Source organism: Styela clava, chromosome 14 (genome assembly GCF_964204865.1).
Source record: "Styela clava chromosome 14, kaStyClav1.hap1.2, whole genome shotgun sequence".
In the NCBI taxonomy this organism is placed as follows: Eukaryota; Metazoa; Chordata; class Ascidiacea; order Stolidobranchia; family Styelidae; genus Styela; species Styela clava.
Window position 1 is genome coordinate 13,171,855 of NC_135263.1, and position 27,354 is coordinate 13,199,208.

Below are 27,354 nucleotides of genomic sequence, written 5' to 3' on the forward strand. Positions count from 1 at the left end.
ATTTTCCTAAACTTTACAGCCCAATTATTTCTAGTAGGATATCATAGTTCTTCCACTTATTTGCGTAAAGTAATTGGATAACAGAGTTAGCAATTTAGTCGTTATCCCATTACACATTTGAAAATTGTATAATGACGAACTGAACTTTGATATATTCAGTATTATGAAAATCAGACATTCAACCACGCAATACCAATTGCTTTTTGTGAGTATGCCATGAATTAGAAAAGAATAGAATATATATCACTCCTATATTATGACGTAACAATTTATACAAAATTTGAATTCACAAGTCACAATTCAAATGAATTCTAAATAGATTCATTCATTCAAAACTAACCAGTTACCGATCTAAAATGACATCATCGAATGTTTCCAGACGTAATTAAATTTTACATCAGTCCTAAATCATGTTATTTATCCAAATGAATACACAACAGCAAACATCCTAATGCCAAAACGTGGCGACGTCATGATGAGTAACAGGGGCCCATAGGACGAGAATTTAATCAACTAAGCCTTTGAACGATTTCCCAGGTGCTATGAGCCTATTAGGATAAATTTAAATATAATATTATTGCAATAAAATTCGCAATGATTCACCCGTTTGGTTTACTATTAAAAATATGTATATTAACTAAAAAATTTCAAAATATGTGAAAAGCCAAGTGATATTATTATGCAAAAAATATATGGAAATAGTGAAACATAGATTTTATGCATGGTCGAGTAAGATGGGATATTTTAATCAGAAGAGCAAGCAGTGTAAAACGGCAAAAATAATTCGCCAAGGGTCAATATGCCAATCACGGTAAAAAAGTTTCTGACAGCGACAAGGCTTTAATGGAATCTCCCATATTAAATCCTTGTCGCTTATATTACATTGCTCATCTATTTTATTCTTTATTTGTGTAAATTGACGTTACTTAGCTCTAGCTAATCTTCAGGCTCCACGCAAATGGATTCTCAAGAGCCTAATTTGAGATAACTAGCATAGCGAATAGCACATATTAATAAGTCAGGAAAATCTATATGATTCCCAATAGTTTTATAAAAATCAAGTTACAACACGCCAATGCAAACCCCGTAGCGATAAAAATGACGCATATCCCGTTGACTCAACTTTTTGATTTCTATTTTATTGATATTATCTGGGTGTACCTTTTCCAGTCGAGGAAAAAAACATTTACAAAAGGCTTAACATGCCTATGACTGAATTGGCAAGTCCCCTGTTAGTTGTGGTATGTGCTATATCTTACCTTGTGTATTAGTTGATTTTTAATGACCAAACACAGCCCAAAGAAAAGTAGTATTAATTCCCGTAACCATGCCTGGTTTGTGAATATTTTTACTGATGAAGGTCCCGCTATTCAATTTCATTAACAAACGTCGTTGCAAAGGTGTACGTGCACAGACGATAGAGTAATCGGGTACATACTTCTATCCCCAATGGGCTCAACCTAATGACACATGAATGAGTTTATAATGAACCAAGTCCAATTGATTTTTCACACCAAGGCTGCCGACTTAAATTTCGAAAACAAATATAGTGTTCCCAATTTTTTTTTAAATTGCTTGAAATTGTATAAAATCCGAGTGGGATAATATTCCTGAATATCGCCTATTACACAAATTACATTTATTGTGTATTTACAGCATATAACAGAGTTTTTCGAAAATAAAACAGAAAATGGGAACACATTTTTCAAACGATTTTCAGCAATATTGTCCTACAAACAAAGGCTATAACCCATTACCAGGAAATGAAAAGCACCAAAAGGGATAAAAGCGTTTATGCAGAACAAAAATAAGCAAATCACAAGCGGTGTTTTGGTTATGAGCATGTAACGGGTCATACAAAAACGAAAATACACAATTTAGACGTATATAAACAAACCTATATTCCTAACAGCCAGAACTTTTTCGAAAAAGTATGTAAATCAGATTCAATATCGTACGGTACACATGTAAATTCCCTATCTGTGTGCGTGCGAGGTTGACTAGGTCCCGAACAATGCGTTTGTTTTTACGGCGTAGACGTCTGACGCAAAAATCCGGTTAATATTTTATCTTTTTGTCATATTCGTTTATTCAAAATACAATAGTTACAAGGGATCAAAGAAAGGATAGAGATAAGCTAAAATCACAAGAAAAGGTTTCTTTTATATTTCAAAATTTGATCAAAATCTCACAGAAATGAGAATTTGACTTTAAAAATAATGTGATTCAAAATTACGTCCCAATGACGTTATATTTAGCAAAAAATCCCGACATAGAAGATAAAACCTAAAGAAAGTAGATGCAAAATGCATCAAAAGATCAGATTGTCATGGTAACAATATGACGTCATCACGTGGATGACATGGTAGACAGACAATAATTTAAGTAAATATTAATGATCATAATTTATGAACATTTTGGCAGAAATAAGATAATGTTACATAGCTAAAAATGCTGTTTTCTACACCGCTATTATAACTTCATAATGCGAGCTGCCTCGCAGACAGACAGACTGAAACGAATGAAGATAAAGTTTCATCTGAGAAGGAATTTCTCCATCAATCTTAGTATGGCGTCTGGTAAATGGGTCGAAATGCAGCTAATTCGATGTTTCCTACACAACTTTCATTGCTTTTGGGTGAAATTCGACACCAAAATAAGACTGCAAACCACAAAGATATTTTTTAGCCGGAATAGTTGTTTCTATATCAGAATATCTTTTCTATTGACTATACTAGACACAAGACTATTACTGATGGGCATGTTCACCTGTCGGAACAAAATGTCAAACTTTGTCTGAGACAAAATGCAAAATTGCCTTGTTACAATTTTCAAAATATTTTCGTACGAAGTTAACGATGATAAAAAAAAGTTTATTCAACTTGAATTGTACAGTATTCCATACAATCGGGGTCTTTTCCAAATCCCATAGAGTTGGATTTGGACAGTTATCAGATAACAGTGCTTAAGTAGGTCAGGTAAATAAATGAGTATTTTTCATTCATCAATCCAATTTTGTTTTCGTAAAAAAACATACTGTATTCAATTTTTTAGTAAGGAGGGCTTTTTTTTGAGATTGAGAAATTGACAAAAATGACAAAAATTTGAAAGAACGTAAAAAAGCACACGAGACTCACATTTTTCCGCCGAGTACATTTTCATTAGAAACCACAAAGTATTTTTGGAAGAAAGGTTTTTTGTTTCTCAGACCATTTTAATGGCGCAACAGCAAGTTTGATCTAGTATACATCGAGTATATATTGTATCTTTTCAGTTCAAGCCATACATGATAAGGTATAGATTTCTAAAATCGATTTTAATTCTCTGGGTCGTATTCATGGAACGGGTCGCATGAAAAGAAACGCTGAGTGGAGACCTCGTTGTAATCTAGCTTGTACCTAAACACATGAAGTCAAGGGTGACCAATAAAAACAACAAACAACGCGACACCATATGAGGCATAGGACAGAAGTTTAATATTATGTTAAATTAAGTTCAATAAAGGAAAATAATAGCAAAAAAAATTAACTTTCTACCGCTTCCATGCGTCAAAGATAAAAGCGCTATCGCGAATTTGTGACAAATACAAAATTTGAAAAAATAAGAACATTGTACGATAGCAAAATGGTGGTTTGCTTTCACAAAAGATTGTAATCTTAATAAAAAGCAGCTTCAATTTTATCTCAGATTTGCATGAATTTTTCAGTCTCATATTTCTTTTAGAGAAATTACACCATTTCAAAGATTTTATTGTGGTTTCCGCCATCGATAACATATGCCATCAATCTTTATTGTCCGCCATAAAAAAGTAAGAAGAGAAAGAAAAACGCAACAGCTTAACAATAACACCAACCAAACAACGGATTTCGTTCAAGCACTAGACCGGAATTATACCTTTTACGACAAGAAAATTTCATAATCATAACATATAGGTACTCATAAGGCATAACACAAGCGAAGTCTTATCTCTAGCTTGCCTTGGGTGGTCGGAGATCGCGACTTTGTCGATTGGTCAAATTAACCCTGGATAATCCCAAAAATTTTGGGTTTAGGCAAAATTAGAATATATGTTTATAATCGGTAAAATATCTACAAAGGGAGTTTTTTATTTGAACAAATATATGTATTATTGAATTGAAATCGGCTGAACTCTCGAGTTAAAAGCAGTTCACATTTTTATTTTAAAACAATACTGAAAATTTCACTTTTATATTACCAACAAATATAGATAGCACCGATTCACAGCAAAATTTTGAATCGTGCTGCCTATGTAATCAAGTTTAATGACCAACAATTTGGAACATTAGAAATTTTAAAAATTCATAAATTTAACAAAGAAAATTAAGCAGCGAAGTGTCTGTATCTAAATTTGAAATATTCAACTCATTTCTATGTTTAAAATATTAAAAATATAAAAATTTTGAATCTCATTTCACGCTTTTTAAATTGTAAACTTTCTAGTTTTTTGATATACATGTATGTGTAAGATAATGGAACTTGATATTGACCTCCAAAACGTAAAACAATTTCATAGTTTATATTTTTTTCGTGTTTGACCGTTCTTTATGGGAGAAACTGTTAACCCATTTATCATGATCACTATTAATCTTGTCACAAGATCTCACTTGTTAGTAAAGGGTTATTGTTTTGTTATGTGATATCCATACACAATACAATATCCTAATGCGGGTACCTTTATGCTAAAACGAAGCCAGGTGCGCTATCACGTACTGCGGGGGTGCGGTCGCATGGGAACCGTTTGGTATCATCAAATAAAATGAAATGTTGTACTTGATTATCAGATGTGTATATTTTATGAGGAATTTTCCAATCGCAACGCCTGGCATATTGATATTGTAGTATATGTGTGATTCTCGACCTCGTAGCTGTTTTTCTTTTCATATTGTCTCAAACTGAATTTTCTAGCGCGTAATGCACAACTATGAAACTATATAGCTTTCGCTTTTTTTATGAAACTGCGTTACTTCTGAATAAGTGCACGACCATGCTTTGGGCAAATTGGCAGAAAAATTTCACATTCTTCCCAACACCTAATTGCTATTCTAACAGCAATGAGTGCGCATTGACCTACTTGTCTTAGTTTTTGTTTGGAAGAAAAAATATAGGAATAAGAATAAACTATAGAAATAGATGGAGAAAATCTCAAAAAAATGTTATCAAAAATATAACCATTTCTGATTGTCATTCAAATATCAATATTGAAAAAGAAGTAATGGGGAAACTCACATTCCAAACAGGACAAATCACTTTTCTTTGATATAAAGAAATCATTCATATCATAAATTCATAATGATAGCTTTCACTTCGATTCGAAATTTGATTCCAATGACATTTTACCTCGATATTTCAAATAATATGTTCGCCATAATCTATATGGTTCTTTTCGTGCGATAGAATAGGGACAGGATTAGGAGACCATATCTAGTCAATTACGAGAGATAATTCGAATATGGCGTTTGTATTATACAACATCTTCCATCTTGCATCTTCCTACAATCTAACTATGATACGGCTTGTAAAGGCTATTTCGGAACAAATCACCAAATAGTAGTGCCGAGACTTGATATTCTCAAAGGTAATCCATATAAAAAAAAATGGCAGAGTGGCATTTTGTATACCGAGAACCGCATTTTCAGAAGAACCATGTCCATAGAAACCAATACTAATTACATATCCATTTGTATATAAACATATATGAGGTTGTTACCTCGCTTAATATCGTCATGAAACGCTATTTGATCTATTTCGCTGCGTTGGTATTACGGTCTTGCGTAAGATCAACGTAACCACGTCAGGTCAGCGTGACAAATGTGTTTGTGGTTCGTTTTGTCGAGAAGATAAAATGTTTACGTTACTTATAGTTAATGAAAAATAAAAAAGCTTCTTCTCATCATCGGCCCAAAGTAATTACAAGCCAAATAGGCGCGCTATATACACGTTCTACACATGCTAGTATGATACTATACTAATATCCAAAATTACTGTTGAAGATTTGAAAATGTATTTATGAAAAGTAGAACTGTTTGCCGAAGCTTTAAATCTGCTAGCTAAATGGACTATTTAAAACGCGGTAACCTGAGTTGTCAGTCATAAGAATTAACGAGGCGAGAATTTTTTGCTCCTAAGTGATACCACATAAAAATAAATTATTTGCCACTTTAAAGTGAACAAAGTACAATTTAGGAATTGGTGAAACCAATTTACTGCTGTTTAAATGATAGAATATGCTATAAACATGTGGTGCTACGATACACAGGGTGACTCCAAAAACAGAACAATGTCAATTTAGAATATATTCTGGACAGAAGGTAACTTTTGTGCGTTAGATTAGATTTTTAGCGTCATAGATTAATGAAACTTTTGGACACAATCATACGCGAACAAACCAAACGTTCATGAGCTAAATAAATTTTCTTCAATTTCACAGTAAGTGAGTAATTGAGAAATTCATTCAGGTTAACATGTACGTAGAATCTAGATAAAACTGGTGTCAAAATACAAATACGCAACTCAAAATCTATGAGACGTGCAAATTGTACGAACCTTATACAAATTTGCAGTTCAAACTCAACGAAACGTGCTAATCGTGCAAACCGTGCATTTAGGTCTGGCTATGGAAAAAGATATCCATTTATACAAAAGCAATCAAAGTAAAAAACTTTACTTACGTAAAACTGTTAATAGTACGACAAGGCTCTCTCTAGTTCCTGCTTGATTCGTTGCGACACATTTGTATTGGCCGTCGTCTGATTTCCTTGTCCCGGTTATGACGAGGTCCCCGTTTTCGATCTGTAAGAATACGGAAAATTTTAAACTTCCTGGTTAAGTCAAAGGTCGTGTTGATCAGAATTTTTTATGTTTATTGAATTGGTTTTGTTTGTTTGCAAAACTTGTTTACCAATAACACTCCGATATCGATTTTTGTTTGTATATTCGTATTTGTGACAACTTAATCCATATTTTTGCTTTCATGATTAAAATCGGACGAAATTATTTGAACGGGTGACAGTAATACAAGAAAATGGCGCCTTTACTGAACATAATTGTCGCGGACAGTCCAGATTATCTCTTTGTAGTTTAGCAGTTTATATTATTACTATTTGTTTAGTTCTGTGTTCTAGAAAACTTGGTTAGCAAAAGGTAAACATACAAATATTTTTTCTGACTTGGAAATGAATGAATTAACCAAAAACAAGCTTAGAATGTAATATTATACATCAGATATAAAATATGTTTTAGAGATTTTTAAGCTATCAATTTTAAACAGTAATGCTCATTATATATGAGCAGATAAGCCGCGCCCCCTTTTTAGAATTTGTCGAGTATTGCAAAAAAAGTTGAAAATACGTGGATGGGACGTAAATATCACCTTGACGCACCCTCAAAAAATTGTCTACGACCCCTTTGCGGGGCGCCCCCCAGCAATGCAAAATGCCTTAATAATAATTTCAATGGACTATTGGAACACACATAGCGGCAAATTAGATTATCCCATAAAAATGCTAGTATTCACTTCCCAGTCAATTTTAAGCGAAAATTTCAATTTAGTGCAATTAAAGTGTCGTCATTCAATAATTTAAAACAATTTCCTATGTTGTTACGCGGCTCAATATTTGAAAGTACTGTAGTTTTATTCCGATTAAACCGATTAAAAATCGACGGACGATTACACATTTCAATATAATATCAAAGAATTTGATATAAAATATTAAATTATAGGTTATTAATGTATGACTTCATATTTTCAACGCCACTAAATACGAGGTATATAATTATCTTGAAAATATTTATAAAAAATTAAAAAAAATGGTAATTTTGGTATTTTTCAGGAAATAAAAAACGAATTTTAAAAAAATGATAATAATCAGCGACGACCGTACTCGACAATATTGATCATTAAATATTGTTTCTCACACGGTGTTTAGTTTCGTTCATTCTTTTTCATCAAAATACAAATTTGAATTTGAAAAATCAGACATCAGTCGAATATAATCAATGTACAAGAACTAAGCAGGTAGTCTGAAAACCAGCTTTTCATCTCAATTCACAAAGATTTCCCTTCAAATAAACTTCATTTCAGAATTCAATCGAACTTGCTATTTTTCTTTTTTTGTGAAGACGAAGCAAAGCAAGTGCCGGTGGAATTCAACACATTGGTTTTAGAAGTAACGTAAACCTTGCGTTTATACTCTTATTTCGGTATTTTGGTTTGCCATATTGACCTGTGAAACGTAGGATGGCCGCCACCCCAGTTTGCGGGATTCAAGACATACCGATGCACTATTTTAACTTCAGTTGGAGTGGAATATTATGATAGCTCAAGTTAAAGTATTAAGAGAGTACTCCCTTGCTCAATCAAACGCAGTCCACACATATAGTACGCCTGAAAATATCTTTTATCCATCTCCACGGCTTGGTAGGTCGTCAAAAATAAACAATGCCATAATGGATTAATGGTACGAAATCCGATACAGCTCAAAGAGTTGATCGCACAAAGTGGTTTGAAATCGTTCCCAATGCATTTTCGGATTAGCAGGACTTTGAAAGCGAGATTTTTATTCAAAAGAAAGGCTTAGGTGAGATAAACCAAGTAAGCAATATTTTTATCAACAACTTGAGTTAAAACATTGTCACAAGAATAACAATATTTGATTATAATGCAAGTTTGTTTGAAGTATCAATGCATCGTCTAATTCTTTATTTGATTTACAAGTCAATAAATCCAATGTTGCTACTTGCTTAATCTCCCAATCTATGTTTTCTAATATAAGTACTAAGAATGGAATCATCTTGCTGTTTCAAACGGAAATATTATGTATATAAAAGTCTTGTATTTCATAAAATGTATGTGTATTAAACATACGCAAATATTTTTATTTTGAGGCATTTTTACACCCTTTCAACTCCGTTGTACACGGTGCTACACAAACAACAACTGACTAAGTAGGGAGCTATTATTTTGGAAGATTGTGATCTTATCTTTCCGGCACGGCGGTGCCAAATCAATTTTTAACACCCTGAATGAGGTGGTGGGCAACCGCCTATACTGCATCGCCGCATAGTTAGTTTCAATGTTCGAACCGATAAGCCATTGGGCCCGTTACCGCTATTTTGATTAGCTGGAAACCCCGATAACGACGATAACGCGTTCTTCAAGGTTCTATTTTGGTTAATATTCCTTTCGCTACAGCCAAATCAGCCATATCGCTGTAGCGATAAAATAATTTATAAAGTTAATGAATTCATTGATTGACGTCTCTGGAACACAGGGACAAAGTATAAACGTCGTATGTGGGAGATTTATCTAATTTTAAATTCTATTTTAAAAATAAAAATGGTTTTCAATTACGGCATTACGGACGTAATAAAATAACAACTTAGTGTGAGCAACCGAGCGTTATGTTGACTCAACAAATTACGGGAATCGAAATGACTAAGAGAAGATTTGCATTAAAAGTAGTTTAATGTCGAATTTAAAATTCCTAAGTATAAATTAAATAGATAATTTATGTGAGAATAAAATCATGGAAATAATATGTTATGTTTTTGTAAATCTAAGCAAATTTTGGTTTTTATAGTTGGCAGGTGATAACTAATAAAATACGTCCAAACTATTATTTCTAGAGGTATTTCTGAGCCAAGATTATAGGCTCTTTAATTCTACATTTAAATTTAAACATGGGTTATTCTACAGGCGAATTGAAGTCCTCCACCGCGCCAATGTGTAAACAAAATGAGCAGGTTGAGGCGTAAAGGAAAGATTTCAGTCCGTCAAAGTTTAAAAACTAGCTGTCGGCGTCTATGTGACCCTTCAATTTGCCATGTTAGGAGTATATAAAGAGTAAACGGCTACACAGCAACAGGAAGTTAAAACCCACTCTGACTCTGCCGGTGCCAGTAGGCAGCCATTTGTCATCCTTTTTCCACGTGATTTTCGGTTCGGGTAGACCTTCTGGTCCCTCGCATTTAATAATAGCGTTTTGGCCAACTGTTGATACTTCGTCTGTTGGTATCACTCGAAATTCTTCTTTTATATCTGAACAAGAAGATAATAAATATCAAACTTAGTTTTTATATTAACTTTTACTGATATTCATGGATTCAAGTAAAAAAAAGCGTAAAGGCAACAAATCTAAAAAGTTTTTATTTTTTTAACGATCAAGAAAATTGGATCTATAGTTCAAAAATGGATGACATTATCTTCATTTCATACTTGATTGGTCATGAGGCATTATCTCGTCACAATCGTACCTATTGACTAAGAATTAAAGACTCGTTCCAATTCCCCAGTGGTCACCACGAGACAGAAAGTCAATACAACTGACCTACGATTGGACTTAATGAGACAGGCCACAATGAAAGATTGCTTGGGTTAAAGCAATTAAAATGACTTGCAAGTATACAGTCCTTCAAATGCAACGATCGTAATTGTTTATCGCCTTCAACTCAAGCCTTAATGATGGAGACCACTGGCGACAAGGCACTCATAAAAAAACTCGGCGCCCCTTCACGTGGAAGAACTGACTGTGTGATGAGATGAGCGAACAGGGCTTGGGTCTGATTATGTTCGGTTCGGAAGTTCTCGCGTTCAAGTTTCATATCCATAACCTTACCCAGTAGGTAGGATATGCTGAGCCAAAAGATTACGGTTTCTTTTTAATGTAATATAAATTACTTCATGCATGTATAAGGCATGGCATTTGCGAATGCCTGATAATTTCAGAATCGAATCGAATATTTTTTCGAATCGAAATTCGAATACTTGGGAGATATGTAATTATGTCAAGATTGCATTGAAAAAATATGACTTCAATAACGAAAATTGGGGAAGTTTCACCTTGACCTATGGTGGACAGAAAAAACAAGATGGCGGCGATTCGAAATTTTCGTCTGTACTGATAATTTACTATTTGAATCGACTCGAATATTCGATTCGAAATGACTAGACTAGTCCTATCCATGTAGCTTTGTTCAGATGTTGTAAGTAAATATAACCAGTTTTTCATAATTAATTTCATATCATTCCTCACCGATTCATCGATCGCACCACATTACTACGATTTAGTACGCCTTAAAATTAATCGCATTATATCGACAGGTGTAGGTGTTAGATTTAATTTAAAAATTAAACATGAGAGACTTTTGAATCGTCTGTTTGATTGCCAGTTGGATTGAAAAGGGCGGGAAACCTGCCATCTCTGAAATCAATCGATGCATTATAGTTTCAACTACGGTTTATGTATAATTTTAAACTTCAAACACTTTTTTATCTAAGGCCATATATATATAGAATAAAACTGACAATTGGCTCACACCCAAAATCTAAAAATAACCGCAATGTTGTAAAGTGATAGCCATTTTAAACTGACCAAAGGGACATTAGGGATAGAAAACTCGCGACAGCTGTCATCTAACCTCTAAGTTGCAGTTTTATCACGCTCTTAACGCGGCCACACGTAAACTTGTTATAAAAGCAAAAATTATTTATATATCAAGCCTGGGAATATAGAAAAAATTCGAGACCTTTGTTGGAACAACCACGTGATACTATTGGCGCGAATCACACGAGCTCAGTGGCAGTTGTGTCAGGTAACAGGTGTAAAAATAATATAGCTGTTTTACTATAGTAAACTAAAGACAGTAAAAACCTATTTTGATTTGACTTCTATTTAAACAAATGCCATCCGTAAAAGAACGAAACACCACGATGGTCAACTAATCCGGTAGCAGACAAAATTTACACCAAATTTCGACGAGTTTTACAACACAGCAAACCAAATACAGTACCAATGGAAACTGTAGATCAAAATTGTTTCCTCCCAAATTGAAGAGTATCTGGTACACAAAGAACCCGCAGTTTGCATTATGTTGCACGATGCGAATATTCAATAAATTAATAATGACCTCGCATATAGATAAAACAAATTGCTACAAAGCCGAGGTAAAAGTATTTAATATTTCATGCGATCTATTAGTCCGACGTAAATAAAGAATATGCAAAGACTCTTATTATTAAAATTTGAAGTTTTATGATATTCAGAACAATCTCGATCAAGCATGATTTGTGAATTATGTGCCATATGCTTGAAAAGAACGAAATATTATCAATTTAGCTTGTCATTGTGGACATTTATTATTGGAAGAACGGAAGAATACTGTTTTATCGCCTGTCATGAATCCAATGATTCTCTGGCAAGCAAAGCCAATGTTAATGAAATTAGCAACAAATGCTGAACGACCGGCGCCACTTCAATCATCACTTGAAATATTATAGGCATATCGAAATGAATATGAGTAAGAGCCAAAACTCATATTTAATAGATGGTATGTCGCGTCGAGCAAAGTCGTTAAAGTGACGTGATCAATACTATGGTAAATTTACAAATTGCGTTTCTTGAGACGTCTGGCGAGCGAAAATCTGTTCCGGGGAACTGTGGATACGAAATAGGCAAAAAAATCGCAAATTGGTCGTATATATCTAATTAGGCAACCTAAATGGCTTATTACATAAAAGGCGTGACCAATCGATGCGCTCAGTAAAGCCACACTTACATATCTTACAGTACATAAAGCTGTATTTATCCACGGCACTTGGTAGAAGATTTACTTGTAGTACAGTAACATAATGACATTTGGCTGCGTTATTGTAATGTTACGGTACAAATTCGAACATGTGGTTATCGCCACCATCAGTTTTAGATTTGACGTTTGCAAATGAGATAAAAGAATGGATTTGTTAACGAAAAAAAGAAAATTAGAAATATAAATTTAAGAACATGTCGACAAGGGAAATCAGGAATTGGCATTGTATATATGGGACATATGTGCAAGTACCTATAGGACAGATAAATGTTGGGCTGTCGATAGTAAAAAGAGGAGTTCCAGACTCTCTTAAGCCCCATTTTCAAAAATCTCGTGAAACGAAATAACTGTATTTTTCCTCAAATAGTTGCCATTTTTACAAAGAAAAATCGTTCTTTACCTAAAAAATCTAGGCTAAACTTATCTTGATTTTGTCGTGTAATAATTAATTTGAATTATTTAGTTTATGTAGCCAGTTACGGGAATTTTGAACGAAACTAGAGGGAATGGCTCATAAATTGATTGTTTATATATGTGCTATCAAAATTGTCTCGCTAATATTCTGGATGGGAATTTTAATGCTTCCAAAAACAGGTTTCTCCGGGCTTTAAATCTGCGATAGTGGAGCAACGGCGCTAGCTTGAAATCCGGGTGGTTAACCCCGTGACAGTAACTAATTATTTACATCACGAATACCTCTTTATTTAATCTCGATATATATGTGAATTTCGCTTATCTTGCGCAGTTTTTGTTTGTCCACGTTTAAAATGTATATGAAAGGTTGGCCTGGTTAAACGGATGAAGGGTTAATTTCATCCCCGTAAGAGTACAACTCCCATTGTATTTCAAGCATCATCAAAAGCTCTCGAACGAAAGTTCCAACATGATCTGAAGCACTCAAGACCATGTCGCGACAATTCCGCTACGATAAATGTGCCCGCAACAAGTAGGCTGGTGGCAAAAGCAACTATAGTTAAGCTTAATACTGACGGCACTCGAGTCCACTCTAACTGTGATATTTACCCAACGACAAATCCAAGACTAAAATCGATATCACACGAAATGTCCAAGACAATATAGCATAGTCTATAATATTTAAACGCCAGTTTCAAGTTTAGTTTACATGAAAGTTTGAACCAAATATAAATGAACCGCGTGCAAATGATTATGACATCACAAAACTCAAATATCTTCTTTATGACATCAAGGACACGTGATGAAGAAAATTTTCAGTAGGCAGAAGATTATAATATAAATAGACAAGCATAAAAATGAGAACTCCCTAAAAATTCGCATTCTTATTAACATAATCCATAAAGCACAAATATGAGTGTTCTCAAACATCTACCTTGTGGTAGACCAAATTGACGACAAAGCTGATTGAAATATCGAAATTCAGTTAGCGTCTTATTTAAGCCTTATATAGAGCTAAATTGATGGAAAAGAGATACAAAAATAAACGTTTTGTAATAAATTAACATAATCGGACTGCGCAAAACAGCAAGTACAAAAAAGGAACTTTACTTTAACTGCTCGAGTGCAGAAAAATACTTAACTAATACTTAAATACCAAACTATTCTCTTCTATCTGTTCTAAGCGACTTATTGCATTGTTAACTATAATCTTATGACAAGAAAGTATGTTTTTGAACTCTTCCGTTATCACGCTTCAAGTTTCAATTTGCAAGAATAACAATGAAAGGTAACAATGCCTATGTAAGTAGACGACGATCAAATAATGACAAACAGTATTCTAAGCTGAAGATATGTATCATTCTTTGAATAGGATAAGTCGCTTAGTCTATTCGTAATGGAATTTAAATCCGATTTGAATTAGCAAATCCAGTCATTGTCACGCAGTCCATACGTATATTATGTAAAAATTCGTATATCGATGTTAATTTGATAGTAAATCGCAGCGTATCATAGTTTGAAAAACTTCGACAGCCTGAGTAAGCCTAAGTAGAGAATCCCACCATTTTCTATAATTTTATTTAGTCAATGGAACATGTTTCCTCATTTACACCGTCTACAGTACGCTGGTGATGCCAAATTTGAATTTGAATGAATGGATAATTTTGAAAATTTTGCCTCCTTATTTTTGTACAAAAACCCCTCATTATAGTCCATACATAATGCATTGTTATGTGTTATTTGTATCTTCCTCAAAGTTAATGCAAGTTCGCCAATGAGATAAATAACCCAGCCCTTGATTAAAAAAAATTGTAAAATGTTTTATATTTTAGTACATCCATTAAAATTATTATTTTATTAATGCTTGTGTACATTGTTAAAATCGAAAAATATATATTTCCGTATATATTTGTTTAACAGTACAGACAGACCCAATTTACTGATTCTTAAATATTCAGTAAATGCTCTTTGTCTGGTCTATGGGGCGGATACGGTTACGGCCTATATTTAGGGATGGTAATGGAAAGAGGCGTCGTCATAGCAACTTTGTCCCCATTCGGACATGGAATTGCCAAGACTGTGCAAGAAAGAACAACTACGCTAAAGTAGAATTCCAACTTGACTGCACTTTTTCTGTTTTTGTCATAATTGTCGGATAACTTTCTGGAAGAAATAAGATATCCTCACATTTCCCCATCGTCCATAATTGATGACAATATTGTCAGGCAGGGACAAATACGGAAGTTGACCCAATTGACCCAGGTCGTCTTAAGCTTGTAAACAAAATTGTGACCCCATGACTCGCTGTGGGAATTAGAGTTGCAAAGCTATACTGCTAACAATTTTAAAAAACTCAACTGGAATTTGACTGTGTTTTTACTGCGAAAGAAAATAATTGAATGCCATTCTGTTGTATACTACCACAAATAAACCACTTGGCAGAGAGTTACCAGGAAACCTTAGTGATTTCGATAATATGTCTTATACAGTGAAATTGTTACGAATATGGTATTAATAAGTTAAAGATTCTCCAACATAGGTTAGACATTAAACGAAATCTGTAATACAAAAAATGTGTCACATCAGATTGTCATTTTATTGCATGTATCCGAATTCATAAACCCAAATTATACAAATTTTATAGCAAATGTGGAATGTAGGTAACCAGGTTTATTATAATATTGAAAATGCATACAGACGTCCCATATCCTACAAAATTGTAATGGTCTGTAAATAGGACAAACCTATTTCCTGATGTTTTTCATCAAAACAATAAAATTTGTACAATAAAAATTTTATTTGTAATATTATTCTACCTATATTTTACAATTTTACAACCGTTTTTCACTTGTTTTTCTCGTACCACGATACTATCAGAAATACACCAATTTTATTGACCAATGGACAAGTCACCAACAATGATTTTTCAACAAATTTATTCAGTGGCAACAAAAATATGGTCCCAGATTGTAAATGAATGCTAGTAAAAACAGTGGCACGTGGCAATTATTAACGATCTTTACTAAATTTACCTAAAGAAAACGATTCAAAAGGTATATTTCTTCGTAGCCTGGCCAAATATAGCCCATACATAATTCGCGACGTCCATTATTGGTCCATTCTCGGCAATGCATAAATATTTTCTACCAAGGCAGGAAAACTAACTTTTGACTGACAGGAATTCGGCTTTGTGACGTATTCTTCTCTGCTGGGGAATTAGGGTTGTAATTGAATTCCAAAATCTCAAAGCGACAAATACTGGTTAAACGTCGGGTCTAGCGAAAAACCAACACGACAAAATCGATTTTCTGCTTTTGTTAGCACACACAAAAAGAATAGCTACTACAATTTACATGCGAAAGTGCCTTTTCTGTCTCAAAGTCTTTTGTTTAATACAATTGGGTAACACAAAGCCTCTTTGGGGTCACCCACGCGCTTAAGGTTGACAGATGTGCCCCAAGACGCCCCGAAGCACGCCACAACACGCCGATCAAAGCCGCCGTGTCAAGTCAGCGGATCGACATATTTGAGTGGCGTTGACACCTTAGCAGCCATAATATTTCGGATTATAGAGCAAAGTAACCCAGGTATGGATTGCCAAGTATGAATCGTTCAATAAGCCAGGTACAGATCTGCTAAGCAGTTTTGCCTCAAACAATTCTGTGTTTTGGACAGAAACATAAACAAAGATGAGGGGCTGCTGCGTGTACCTTCTGATCGGAATTTATTTTTCAAATTTAATCCATTGGAAAAGGTTATAAAAATTTGTACAAATGTACCCCGTAACTTATGAAGATGACACATCTTCCTAAAATTCAATTCACAAAATAAAAATGGCCGCTAAAGAGTTAATAACCCACAATCTAGAGCACTATCGCATTTGGACACTACTGGTATATTTTCGTGCCGGTAGCTCAGGGCGGGAAGATTATGGCCAATGGTAAATAGTCATTAATATTCGAACCCCAAAATTAGGAAGCAATGACACAGAAAATATGCAAACCCGTTGTTCCACTGTTACGGAATTATAGGATTAGTTTGACATTATATCAAAATATAAGAACAAATATGTTGAACTGAGTTTTTGCCGAGTTCCGATTTTTTTGAATTTTATACCCGCCATCCACGATGCGAAAGCGCAACTGAGATGGATGGCCTTCGCGATTCTTTTCCGTTGCTAAATATTTATATTCAGAAATGTAGGCCTTGGCCACCATGCTTAGCATCGTGCTCTTCTGGTGACCATGTTTGATAATGGGATAGCCCTACGATAAGAATTACTCTACAGAGATAAGATCCTTTATTGCATAAACAAGGCCTTTCAGTCCTTCTGCCTGCTTTGAAACCGCAGGCTATGTTATCCATAATACATTCCCGTGTTTTGAATACACAAAGCGGAAAATTTTTGGAAACTACTTCCAGACTGGACGGGACAAGGGTACTTTGGTGTGCCATGTTAATTGATGGAAAGATGTGCCGCAAAGTTTAAATGCTTTCGGAGATTGTACATTAACTAATTCCCAAAGTGGGATACCACTAACAGCGTTAATAGCCTACTCGAAGGGCGATAACAGACATATGGATTGATGCCGTACACAAGCCTGCAAAACACTAGAAAACTGTTTGACAACCAATACCGGTTATTGCAATATTCAATTTGATTGTATTGATAATTACATTATGTATGAACCTAATATTAAAATTACACTTTTTGTGACGCTAAGCTGTAGGCCTAGGCTAGTAGGAGCGTGAAAATGGTAATCGTGTGTGGTGTAATATTTTCAACAGTTTTGTTTGAAAGGTCGTCAACATGCGAGCTAATAATAGAATAAGCCTCTTTTCTCGATTTTAAAACGAAATTTTTGCACTAATTTCATGGGTATGTATTAATAATAATTTAAGGCTCAATTCGTGTTAACCTTCCAAAGTGTTTAAATAAAATGTGTCAAAACTGCATATACGAAGGAGGGAATTACAGCAACCTTTCACACGAGATCGGATTGAAGACAAAATCGTGGAATTGCTTTTTAACTATAAGGCAGTTTTAAAGATCAACAGATACTTCAATCGAAGATGGGCAAAGAGTGTAGGTAAAAAAATAAATCATATATATCACAGGGTCAATATTCATCGAATCGTTTTAAAAAAAAAATTATTAATTTGTGACACATACAGACATCCGCTTGTCATATTTGCTCTGTTAATCCGGATTTCATATACTTTTATTTTTGTAAAGTACATGACATCCAAATTTATTGTGCCCTCTAAAGAGCTGATAAAAATGCACTGATAAAAGGACAGTGGCGAAACTAGACATTTCTTGTATTTCAAAAACTCATTGGGATTGTTTGCTCAGATTTTGTCAGCAAAGAAGTAGAAATTGTATATTTCATCGACTTACACGGTCTGTTAAGCTGTAGTTGTAAAACTTGCTGAATTTGTTCATAGTAAGAATCAATATAAAAATTGTATCATTATCGAGTCATCAAAATACAACATCTACATTTTCTTGCTCAAATTACCTCTAAACAACAGTTGAAGCAGCTAAAATGTTATGATCTTATATAGCACGCAATTATATCACTATCATTGAAATACAAAACCGTCATAAACCTTAAGCGGGTGTTAAGTGGTAAATTTAACGACTGTAAAAACGATCCGGAAAATGTCCATCTTCAAGAACGGGAAAGTTTTAAATGTGCCAACGTTCTTATCACACTATGAATCTGGTAACCGAACGCCCATAAAAAATTAACAAGCTAATTTGTCATTTAAACCGCCTAAATCGTTTAGGTCATTGCCAGGGGAATATGGTGTAATGTCTAGCAAACTTGTAGCTTCCGTATGGGATAGGAACCAAGCCACATATATGTCAGCAAGGATATTAGGATGCAATGACTGTCTCGGGGCATGATCTCTAATTAATAACAAATGCAGCATGTTGTAAACTCATTTACAAATGCGTGGAAGCCTTCTCTATGGTTTTACATACAGGCTAAGCTTTATGAGATCAGTCACAAACAATTGTTTCCACTTGTTTCTATTGTGTAATCGCCCAAACAAGCACACGCTAGAGGTTAATTTCTAATAAAAAGTTCGACAAATTTGGTCATCGTCAGTTATATCAAGATTGTGACGTCACAATATATTGTGGATAATATATATTAACGTTAGGTCTCAAAACCTTGTTTTTGATTTAGTCTTTATACATGTCTACATTCTTCCATTAAATCTAATTTAAGTTGGACGTGAAAGCGTAAAATTGCATTTCGCATTCGCCACAATTATTTATTTTTACAAAATCTCAAAATAATTTGACGTCGGGCTTTTGCAAACTTTTCTTCTTATGACGTACCATGTGATATTGAATAATAAATGGGTATTTTAAGCGAGTCCAAGGACATAAAATGATTGCTAACAAGGAGCTAGTTAGAACCTGGCGACCAAACCAAAAAGTATTTATCCATTCCAAAGCGAGGTCCATCATTGATTACTTACTAGCGCTTCACTGTATCTCTACGATTCAAGGTTGATTGTGCATAAACAGATAAATAAAACAGTAATAAATAATATTAACAGTTATCTCCTGTCATTCCAACTTTGATTTACACAACCAAGAAAATGTGAAACAATATTTATTATTACAAAGGAAATTGTCGTCTAGGGTGAGGTTTGATGACTGAAGCCGGGCTTATTACAAACGTGGGTGGTCGGTCTGTGGGCCATTTTGATATCGTTCTGTTGGCACAAAGTTTTGTGACAGTCATTCTAATACCAAGACGGGTAAACTTTTTAGTGGTATTTACATATTATCGAGTGCAACATTACAATCAGTACATTGGTGTTACATATAAATAAAAACGAAATTTTACGAAACCTATTGAGATTAAGGTATATTACCAAAGTATATTATAAAAGATTGCCAAAAATAAATTGTGTAGAAAGCTTCATAGGTAATATAAGATTAGAGGCTGCTTGTACAACTTCTTCGAAGTAAGAGTGTCGAACGCTTTACGGAAAAAAAACGTTAAAATACTTTTTCAATACCACGAGTTAAACATACATAGTCATCATCCAAAGACAATATTTTCAAATTTGGTAAAAATTGAATGAAGGCAAATATGATATCCGCTTTATTTGCCCCTGATACAAAATTCCATGGACAGGAAGAATAAACTTAAACTCTTCAGAGGACAACGCCCTCTTCGAGTTTCCACTCACAGATAGGAATATTAGATAGCGATTTGATTCATTGACTAAACTAAGACCAGTACCAATATAGAAGTTTATTAAACTTCATAAATCTAAATCAAATATATAGTGATCGTAAATTCCAACTTATGTTAAAGTCAAATAAACGTCGACCATATAAACACAATGCCGGTTATTAATAAAATCAAATATAAAAATTTTACGCGTATTGATGAAAATCGTACTATGTAATGCTTATGCGAAATATTTTGAATTTTTGAAATAGAATTATTCATTTTATATTGAGTTTATGTACTTATTTCATCGATATTTATGTCGACCAGGACGAATGCACTAAAGTCAATAGAGCGTAACAAAACACGTGACTGATTCAAATAGACGAAATATCGTTGTCATGAAGAAGACGAAAAAATGATTAATTTTTCAAACGAACGAAAAATATTAAAATTAAAATATAGAAATAAAAAATAATGTTTAGGAAAATATTAATATGTTTTATTTAATTAGACATGACGTGCGGTTGGTCGATCTTCTATAATAATCGTGTTGAAATCTTCAATAAAGAATCATATTTGACAGTGGCAGCAAATAAACTTGCACGCTAAACTACCTATAATAACCTATAAAATGGAAAATAATCTATCGAAATTTAGTTCTGATGTGTAATACCATTCCGCGTACACAAAATCCTATAATAATCTGTTATAGGCGATATGGTCATCTCTTATACCCAGTATTAATATATCCGTAAAATGGTTGAATTTGTTCTTTATTGAAAATATATCCTCAATTTGCTTCAATAACACGCATCCGCGTTTCAAATCAATAAGACTATAATTTGAACAAATTGGTGGCTAATTTTGAATGTTGTGGGCATTTAAAGCGACAACCGACTTTCGTTTAATATCATGACTTTAAATTTACTCAGCTGGTCGTTTTGACATTGCCATAAATTCATTTTCTCGGTTTTATATAAGTAGCACTTTTTACCATGCTTGATACATTATTAAGTCGTGGTATTAGAATTCTCTACCCATGGACCATGTGTGAATACTGTTAAAATATACATATCTATCTGCTTCATAATTTGGAAGATTTGTAATTGCATTCTAAGTATAGGAATGTATGGACACGCCCGAAGTTGCAACCCGCATATTTCCAGTCATTGTTGGCTTTGCCTATTCATAAGCAATTATTTGCTTACATAGGCTCAAGATATGATTTATATTTCCAAAAGAAACTTCTAATCATATTGACTATATAAGAAAGACAACAATATATCGCGTCTTAGCGGGGGAGTCCGTAAAACGTAAATTTAAAGCATATTCAATCCAATATCGGTAAATCTAAGATGTACTGTTTTTCCATTGTATTGCCTACCAAATACTATGTGTTACAACAACAGTATGCGTCCTAGAAAAAGCCTACGCTTGTGTGATGAAATACCATGAAATTGTAGTTATCGTTGTGCTTACTTTCCACAGTATGTAAATTGAAATTTATTGACACCTGATTTTTAACAGACATTATTTTCAAAAGGACAGTAATCAAATTTTGCAGTCTTTTTTTCTCGGCCCCAGACGAATACCAGCTGTCGAATGTCCGATGTTAATTTAATTTTGTCATTTTCCAATAAATTCTTGCAAGACCTGTCAAATTTTGTTTTCTATTTACTTCTACAATTCCATCTATGACCACGAGGTATATTCAATCAGAAAAAAAAATTAAGTTATGTCACATGAGTCGAAATATTTTTCTTTAAGAGGCAAATAAGCTTAAAATTACCATTTACGTCGGCACTTTCAATAGAAAAAAAAAAAATATATATTTTTGAGAGATTTGCTTCAATTAGGGTTATATACATACACTCCCCTCAGAGCAGAAATACGAACTGCCTCGAGGAAACGTCATGTCACACAAATTCTTTCTATTTCACCTTATTTTTAAAAGTATTCATCAAACGTTAATGGTTTTACCGGGGATGAAATGGTTTAGAAAGCAGACGACACATTTCACGCATGACTGAGTTTTCACAACAAATAAGCATACCCCGGTACAGTTTTAGATTTATTTCGGGTCACAACACATACATATTTGTATCATTTCGACAAAAAACGGATAAAAATGCGGTTTTATTTTATTTAATTCGGTGTTTTCTTACAATGTAATGTATTTATTGGCTGGCATGACAAAATTTCGTACATCTAACAGACGATTGGAACGAAAAATATGCGATTTTAAACACTTAAAAGCCGTTAAGAGGTTCAAGGACGCCCATCTTTGGGTCGTGTCATCTCTAAACCCATGACCATGTTTTGGTATTTCTATTAACTCGTTATATATTAGTTATTTTACAAATACATATTTGTATTATATGGATCACAGATAAGCGATATATACTATTCTTGAAGTGTATATGTGACATGCATGATAGTAATAAAACATAAATGGTTTTTGTTACTATTATTTTTGTCACGGTGATGGGTGTTTTCAGTCTCATGGGCCAAAAACGAAACAATAAAGGGTCTCAGATGTGGGTTGAATACGAGAAATGTGTAATTCATTTTTGTAAAAATGTATTTGAATACAAAAGCGATGATTTGTGTTATAGTTTACCTACGTGAGGTTTCGATATTTTTGAATTCTGGATTTGAAATTAAAGAATTTGAATTGCAAATATTCCAAGAGTACTAATACTTAGGAGTGGCAACAGAAACGCTGAGAGTTCTGTGATAAATTAGAAGAAATATGATTTAAACATATATACATAAAAACTTCAAATCGGAAATTTCAGAAGGTGATGCCAGATTTTTACTGCCTTATTGGCGAAAAAAACAACAAAGCGTAATCTATAAACCTAAAATTAAATAAAAATTTCATTCCTCTATCCCCATTTATATTTGAATTGTTATATTATCATAAGTAGATCAAAGACCAAATTTTCACGCATTAAAAAACGCTCCTATAAAATCAAAAGTAGTTAAGACTCGCTGATAAGAACCGCATCCCGAGAAACGACAAAATTGCTATAGTTTTGCCCTTCGGTCAACATGGTCATCAGTTAGGAGATCAGCGGTCTTAGTGGAATTCCGGACAATTGAGTTGGTTTGAAAATAGCCTTCCCCATTAAAAATATACACATGATTCAATGAAATTTTATAGTAACAATTATTGATATGAAACACCACCGACGCCTACTTCGTTTTGTTTTCACCAGCCACCGGAGAGCTATCCATTAGCCGTACATGACTATACTAGTTGGAACGTATTTTTACTAAGAATATCTACAACTACCAGTAGAAGCCGTTAATAAACAACTGATTTTTTAATAGTATATGCAAATAAAAGTATAGAGAGTCTCGCGGAACGACCAGATCCCAAATTTAACGTCATTATAAAACGTCGACGGGCAGACTGAAGATTTTATCTAGACAGGTGGACGGGCATCAGTCATATTAGACACGGTACGACTGATCCCATTTAAAATTCCAAATTTTCATGTGCTTCATATGATAACTATACCTTGTTTGATCAAAGTACATTATTGAAGTAAACTTTTTGATTCAGATTTTAAAGGTTGGACTAAGTTTGTTCCAAATGAACACATGCTAATGCTTGTACATTGAATATTTTGATACTAACTTGTGTGCAAGGAAGCCTGCTACTGTCAACACATTTGAAAATGATCAAAGTTGTAAAATACATTAAAATATACAGTATAAGTAAATCGAATTTTACAGTATGCCCTGTATAGTTCAGTCTCTTCGTGGCAAACAAAAACAAGCCCGTTTCTCATATGGTCAACGATTTTATGGTAACTTATTATCGAAAATGTTTTCGAATCAATTGGGCTATTTAAGGTGATTCTTCATTTGAATGAATGACCGTGTAATGTAAGTTAGGGAACTGAATTTTCATTTTAGGCGGAGAATACTATCTTCTAGGGGTCATAAACAGTCCCGACCTACACGTGAGAATATCACCACAAAAGGTCTACCTGACTCGAGATACGATCTTGGGTTAAAATGAATTCGGGCGGATACTGTTAAAACATCCGCCAGCAAAATGGCAAAAATGTTTGTTCAATGATCAAATAAAAAAGATTCCGCATGGAATCAAAACTAACTTGCCGACATTTTTATTTCAAATAGAAATGACTTTTTTTATTATAACTTGTGATACGATTTCGTCATAAGCGCTCGATTCCGATTTTGTATATCATAAATAGTGGAAATTCAAAAACGTGAAATAAGAATATCGATGAATACTTAATATGAAAAATGGAATTTGTGCTTTTAGGAACTTTATGACAAGCTGGTATAGAAATCTATGGGAATAACATAGTAAACATCCAATGTAGTGTCAATTTATACCCATCAAATGTGACACCTTTCAAAATGAATAGTAAAAAATTGGATTAGCTATTCAAATTTTGAAATAAAATTGTCAAATTTTGCGAGAGATTAAGTGATCGACGCCAAACACTATTAGGCCACACATGCATTTGACCATAGTACTAAGACTATACATTCCACTAAAAATTTATTTTAAAATTAAAAGCCTAAATTTATCTAAATTGGGAAGTCATAATCTAAATGAAAATTAATTACGAATTCCTTGATAAGAAACGTTTTCCATAATTTCATTCCATAAATGGCTATAAATTATCCTTTTTGGTATAAGTGTATCTGTGGAAGAATGGGACAGGTGCCAGAAATGTTACACTGGAATTTAGTTTAAGTGTAATACTAATTCCATAACCGTCGTCTTTAAAAGCTATGATATCGTCGATTATGATCTATTTTGAAAACTGTTCATCTCAAAAGCATTCCTCAGTCAAAAAGCAATAAGTGAACAATAGCGAGATAAGTCTCTGAAATGTGCGGTTTTTAAAAGTTTTCGTTCTTGAAAGCTTGGCTTTTTAAAATATAGAGGGAGACAGAACAAAACATACACCTGTGACATACATATGATAATATTAGTAAAGTTCCCATGTTAGAAATTAAATCTCATTACAAACTAACAGCACTTGAGTATTGATATAAAAAAAAATATGGAAATTAAGTGGAATTTTATAGTAACCATATTTGCTGTTCATAAATATATTCATGTTCACCTATATCCATATCATTTACACTGCACTTTATTATTTGTTCAATTTCTAATATTTGATATATGTCAAAATTCAGATCAACTAATAATATACTTCAATAAATTAAATATCCATGTTATACAAACAAATATTGTCAGCCTACAAAAAATCTAAAAATTGTACTCTCATCCACCCTAATCCGTGACTAATAATGTCTATTTAGAGATAAATTCAAGTCATTATCGACTTTATTTATACCCATGTTGCCTGTTTAGGAACGAGTCGTTAGGCCCGGTGAAAATAAACAAAAATATATCACCCCGTTGCCGCAATGGCATAACGCAACTTTTGCAATTAAATTAACCCGTTTCGGAATGTAAAACCCTGTTCATTACGACGTATCTACACTATGTCGCATCTAGAAACGGACAAGAACGCGTTAAAATACTTCAAAAATACGAATTCGGCTTTTTTTATATTTTGCCTCGTTATAGATTTTCGTGTTTTGTAAACATTCACTAAAAATCCGTGAATTACTTCATGTATGTATTTGTTTGCACTGATAATAAAGTTTGTATTTTAGCAATTAGGATTGAAGCAAATTTAGAGATTTTCGTCGAGGGTAGCGCGCCCAACCCAATACCGGGAAACGTCTGGGAAACAGACCATACTTGTTGACTATTTAATTTTAACTGCCAGGCGAGGCCAGTGGAAAACCGGCATCGCCTTTGTTGTGCCGATTTGTCCGAAACGCCCGGTACAGTCTTCGGTATGGCGTTCAAAACGCATGAAACGTCCCAAACGGTCGGTGACTTCGATATGGCTGCGTATACCTCTGCGGTTTTTCGTTCTCGTCAACGCATGTTTGTAAATAATCACGAATTACAGGATAGAAGAAGAATTCAATTATTCAAACTGTGGAGACGGATTTATTTACAAAATATTTTACTTCTTATGAGAGATATACAAAATATCATAGCTTTCATAGTAAACACGCACCGATCGGTACAATGGTAATTATGCATAGTTCTGAAACAGGACTAATCACCACAAATAAACAAGCAGATTACCTAGTGAACAGTATTATTCCAAATACGTCCCCATGTATGGCCATTTTTAAATATTGGAGATCGCTTATTTTTGCCAGTCTTTATACCATAATATGATCAAGGCAGTTTTGGTTCAAATGAGATTGCCATACACAAACAGAATTATACTGGTGTAACTTACGGTAGTCAACCAAAGTGTAAATATGCACCTGGTCTCTCGCCACCTTTAAATTATTGGTTACGAATTCCAAGTTTCCATAACACAAGAATAATTTATTACCATTTTTGTGACGTTGATGGCGTTTGAAAAATTACTCAGACAATGATAAAGCCAATTAACATCGAATGATTTATCGGAGGCGCTTACCATTGATACTTGAAATACCCGAAGAGAGTGGTGTATTTTCCGTACTGGATAAATACGCGGAATCATAATATAAATCATGGCAACATGGTGAAAAATGTGGTGTCATGAAAACACATGACATATTTAGCTACTCGATACGTGGCAATATAATACAAAACGTGACATTTTAGTGAAAATGTGGCACCATAAAACATAATATGGCATATATTCCGTACTGAATATGTGGCATCATGATACAAAATTTGACATCCTAGTGAAAAAGTGGCCCATGAATCACATGACGTTTAGGCAGAAAACAATAGCCTTTTTACCATTAATAATTTACGTTAAAAAACTGAAATTTATGCAATATGGAATTTGAAATAGAGGTGCAAATACCTCGATGAAATGTTAGCGTAATGGCACGCGCTTTATCATTTGCCAAACGGATTAGTATCAAACGATCAGGATGGCGAACTGTCAACTACGGCGCCGAACGGAAATTCAGTGCCACGGTGTTTTGAAGAGATGCCATCGATGTGTGAAGGCAAGTAAAGGGATAGAATTGGGAGGCAGGAAGCGACAATCGGCAACTATAAAAAGGCAGGAAACTGACTGGAATGGCGGGTGCAGCGAGC

General features: G+C 33.9%; 1 protein-coding gene across 2 annotated transcripts in view; it reads right to left on the reverse strand.

The window, feature by feature from the left end:
- Positions 1 to 27,354, reverse strand: part of LOC120340671 (roundabout homolog 2-like) — a 69,678-nt gene that overhangs the window by 18,336 nt on the left and 23,988 nt on the right. For both annotated transcript variants that reach the window (XM_039408989.2, XM_039408988.2), the window contains exons 4-5: positions 9,900 to 10,057; positions 6,690 to 6,810 (exon numbers count right to left, since the gene is read on the reverse strand). In XM_039408989.2, the coding sequence (XP_039264923.2) occupies positions 6,690 to 6,810; positions 9,900 to 10,057 (279 nt within the window). The remainder of the gene's footprint in view (positions 1 to 6,689; positions 6,811 to 9,899; positions 10,058 to 27,354) is intronic.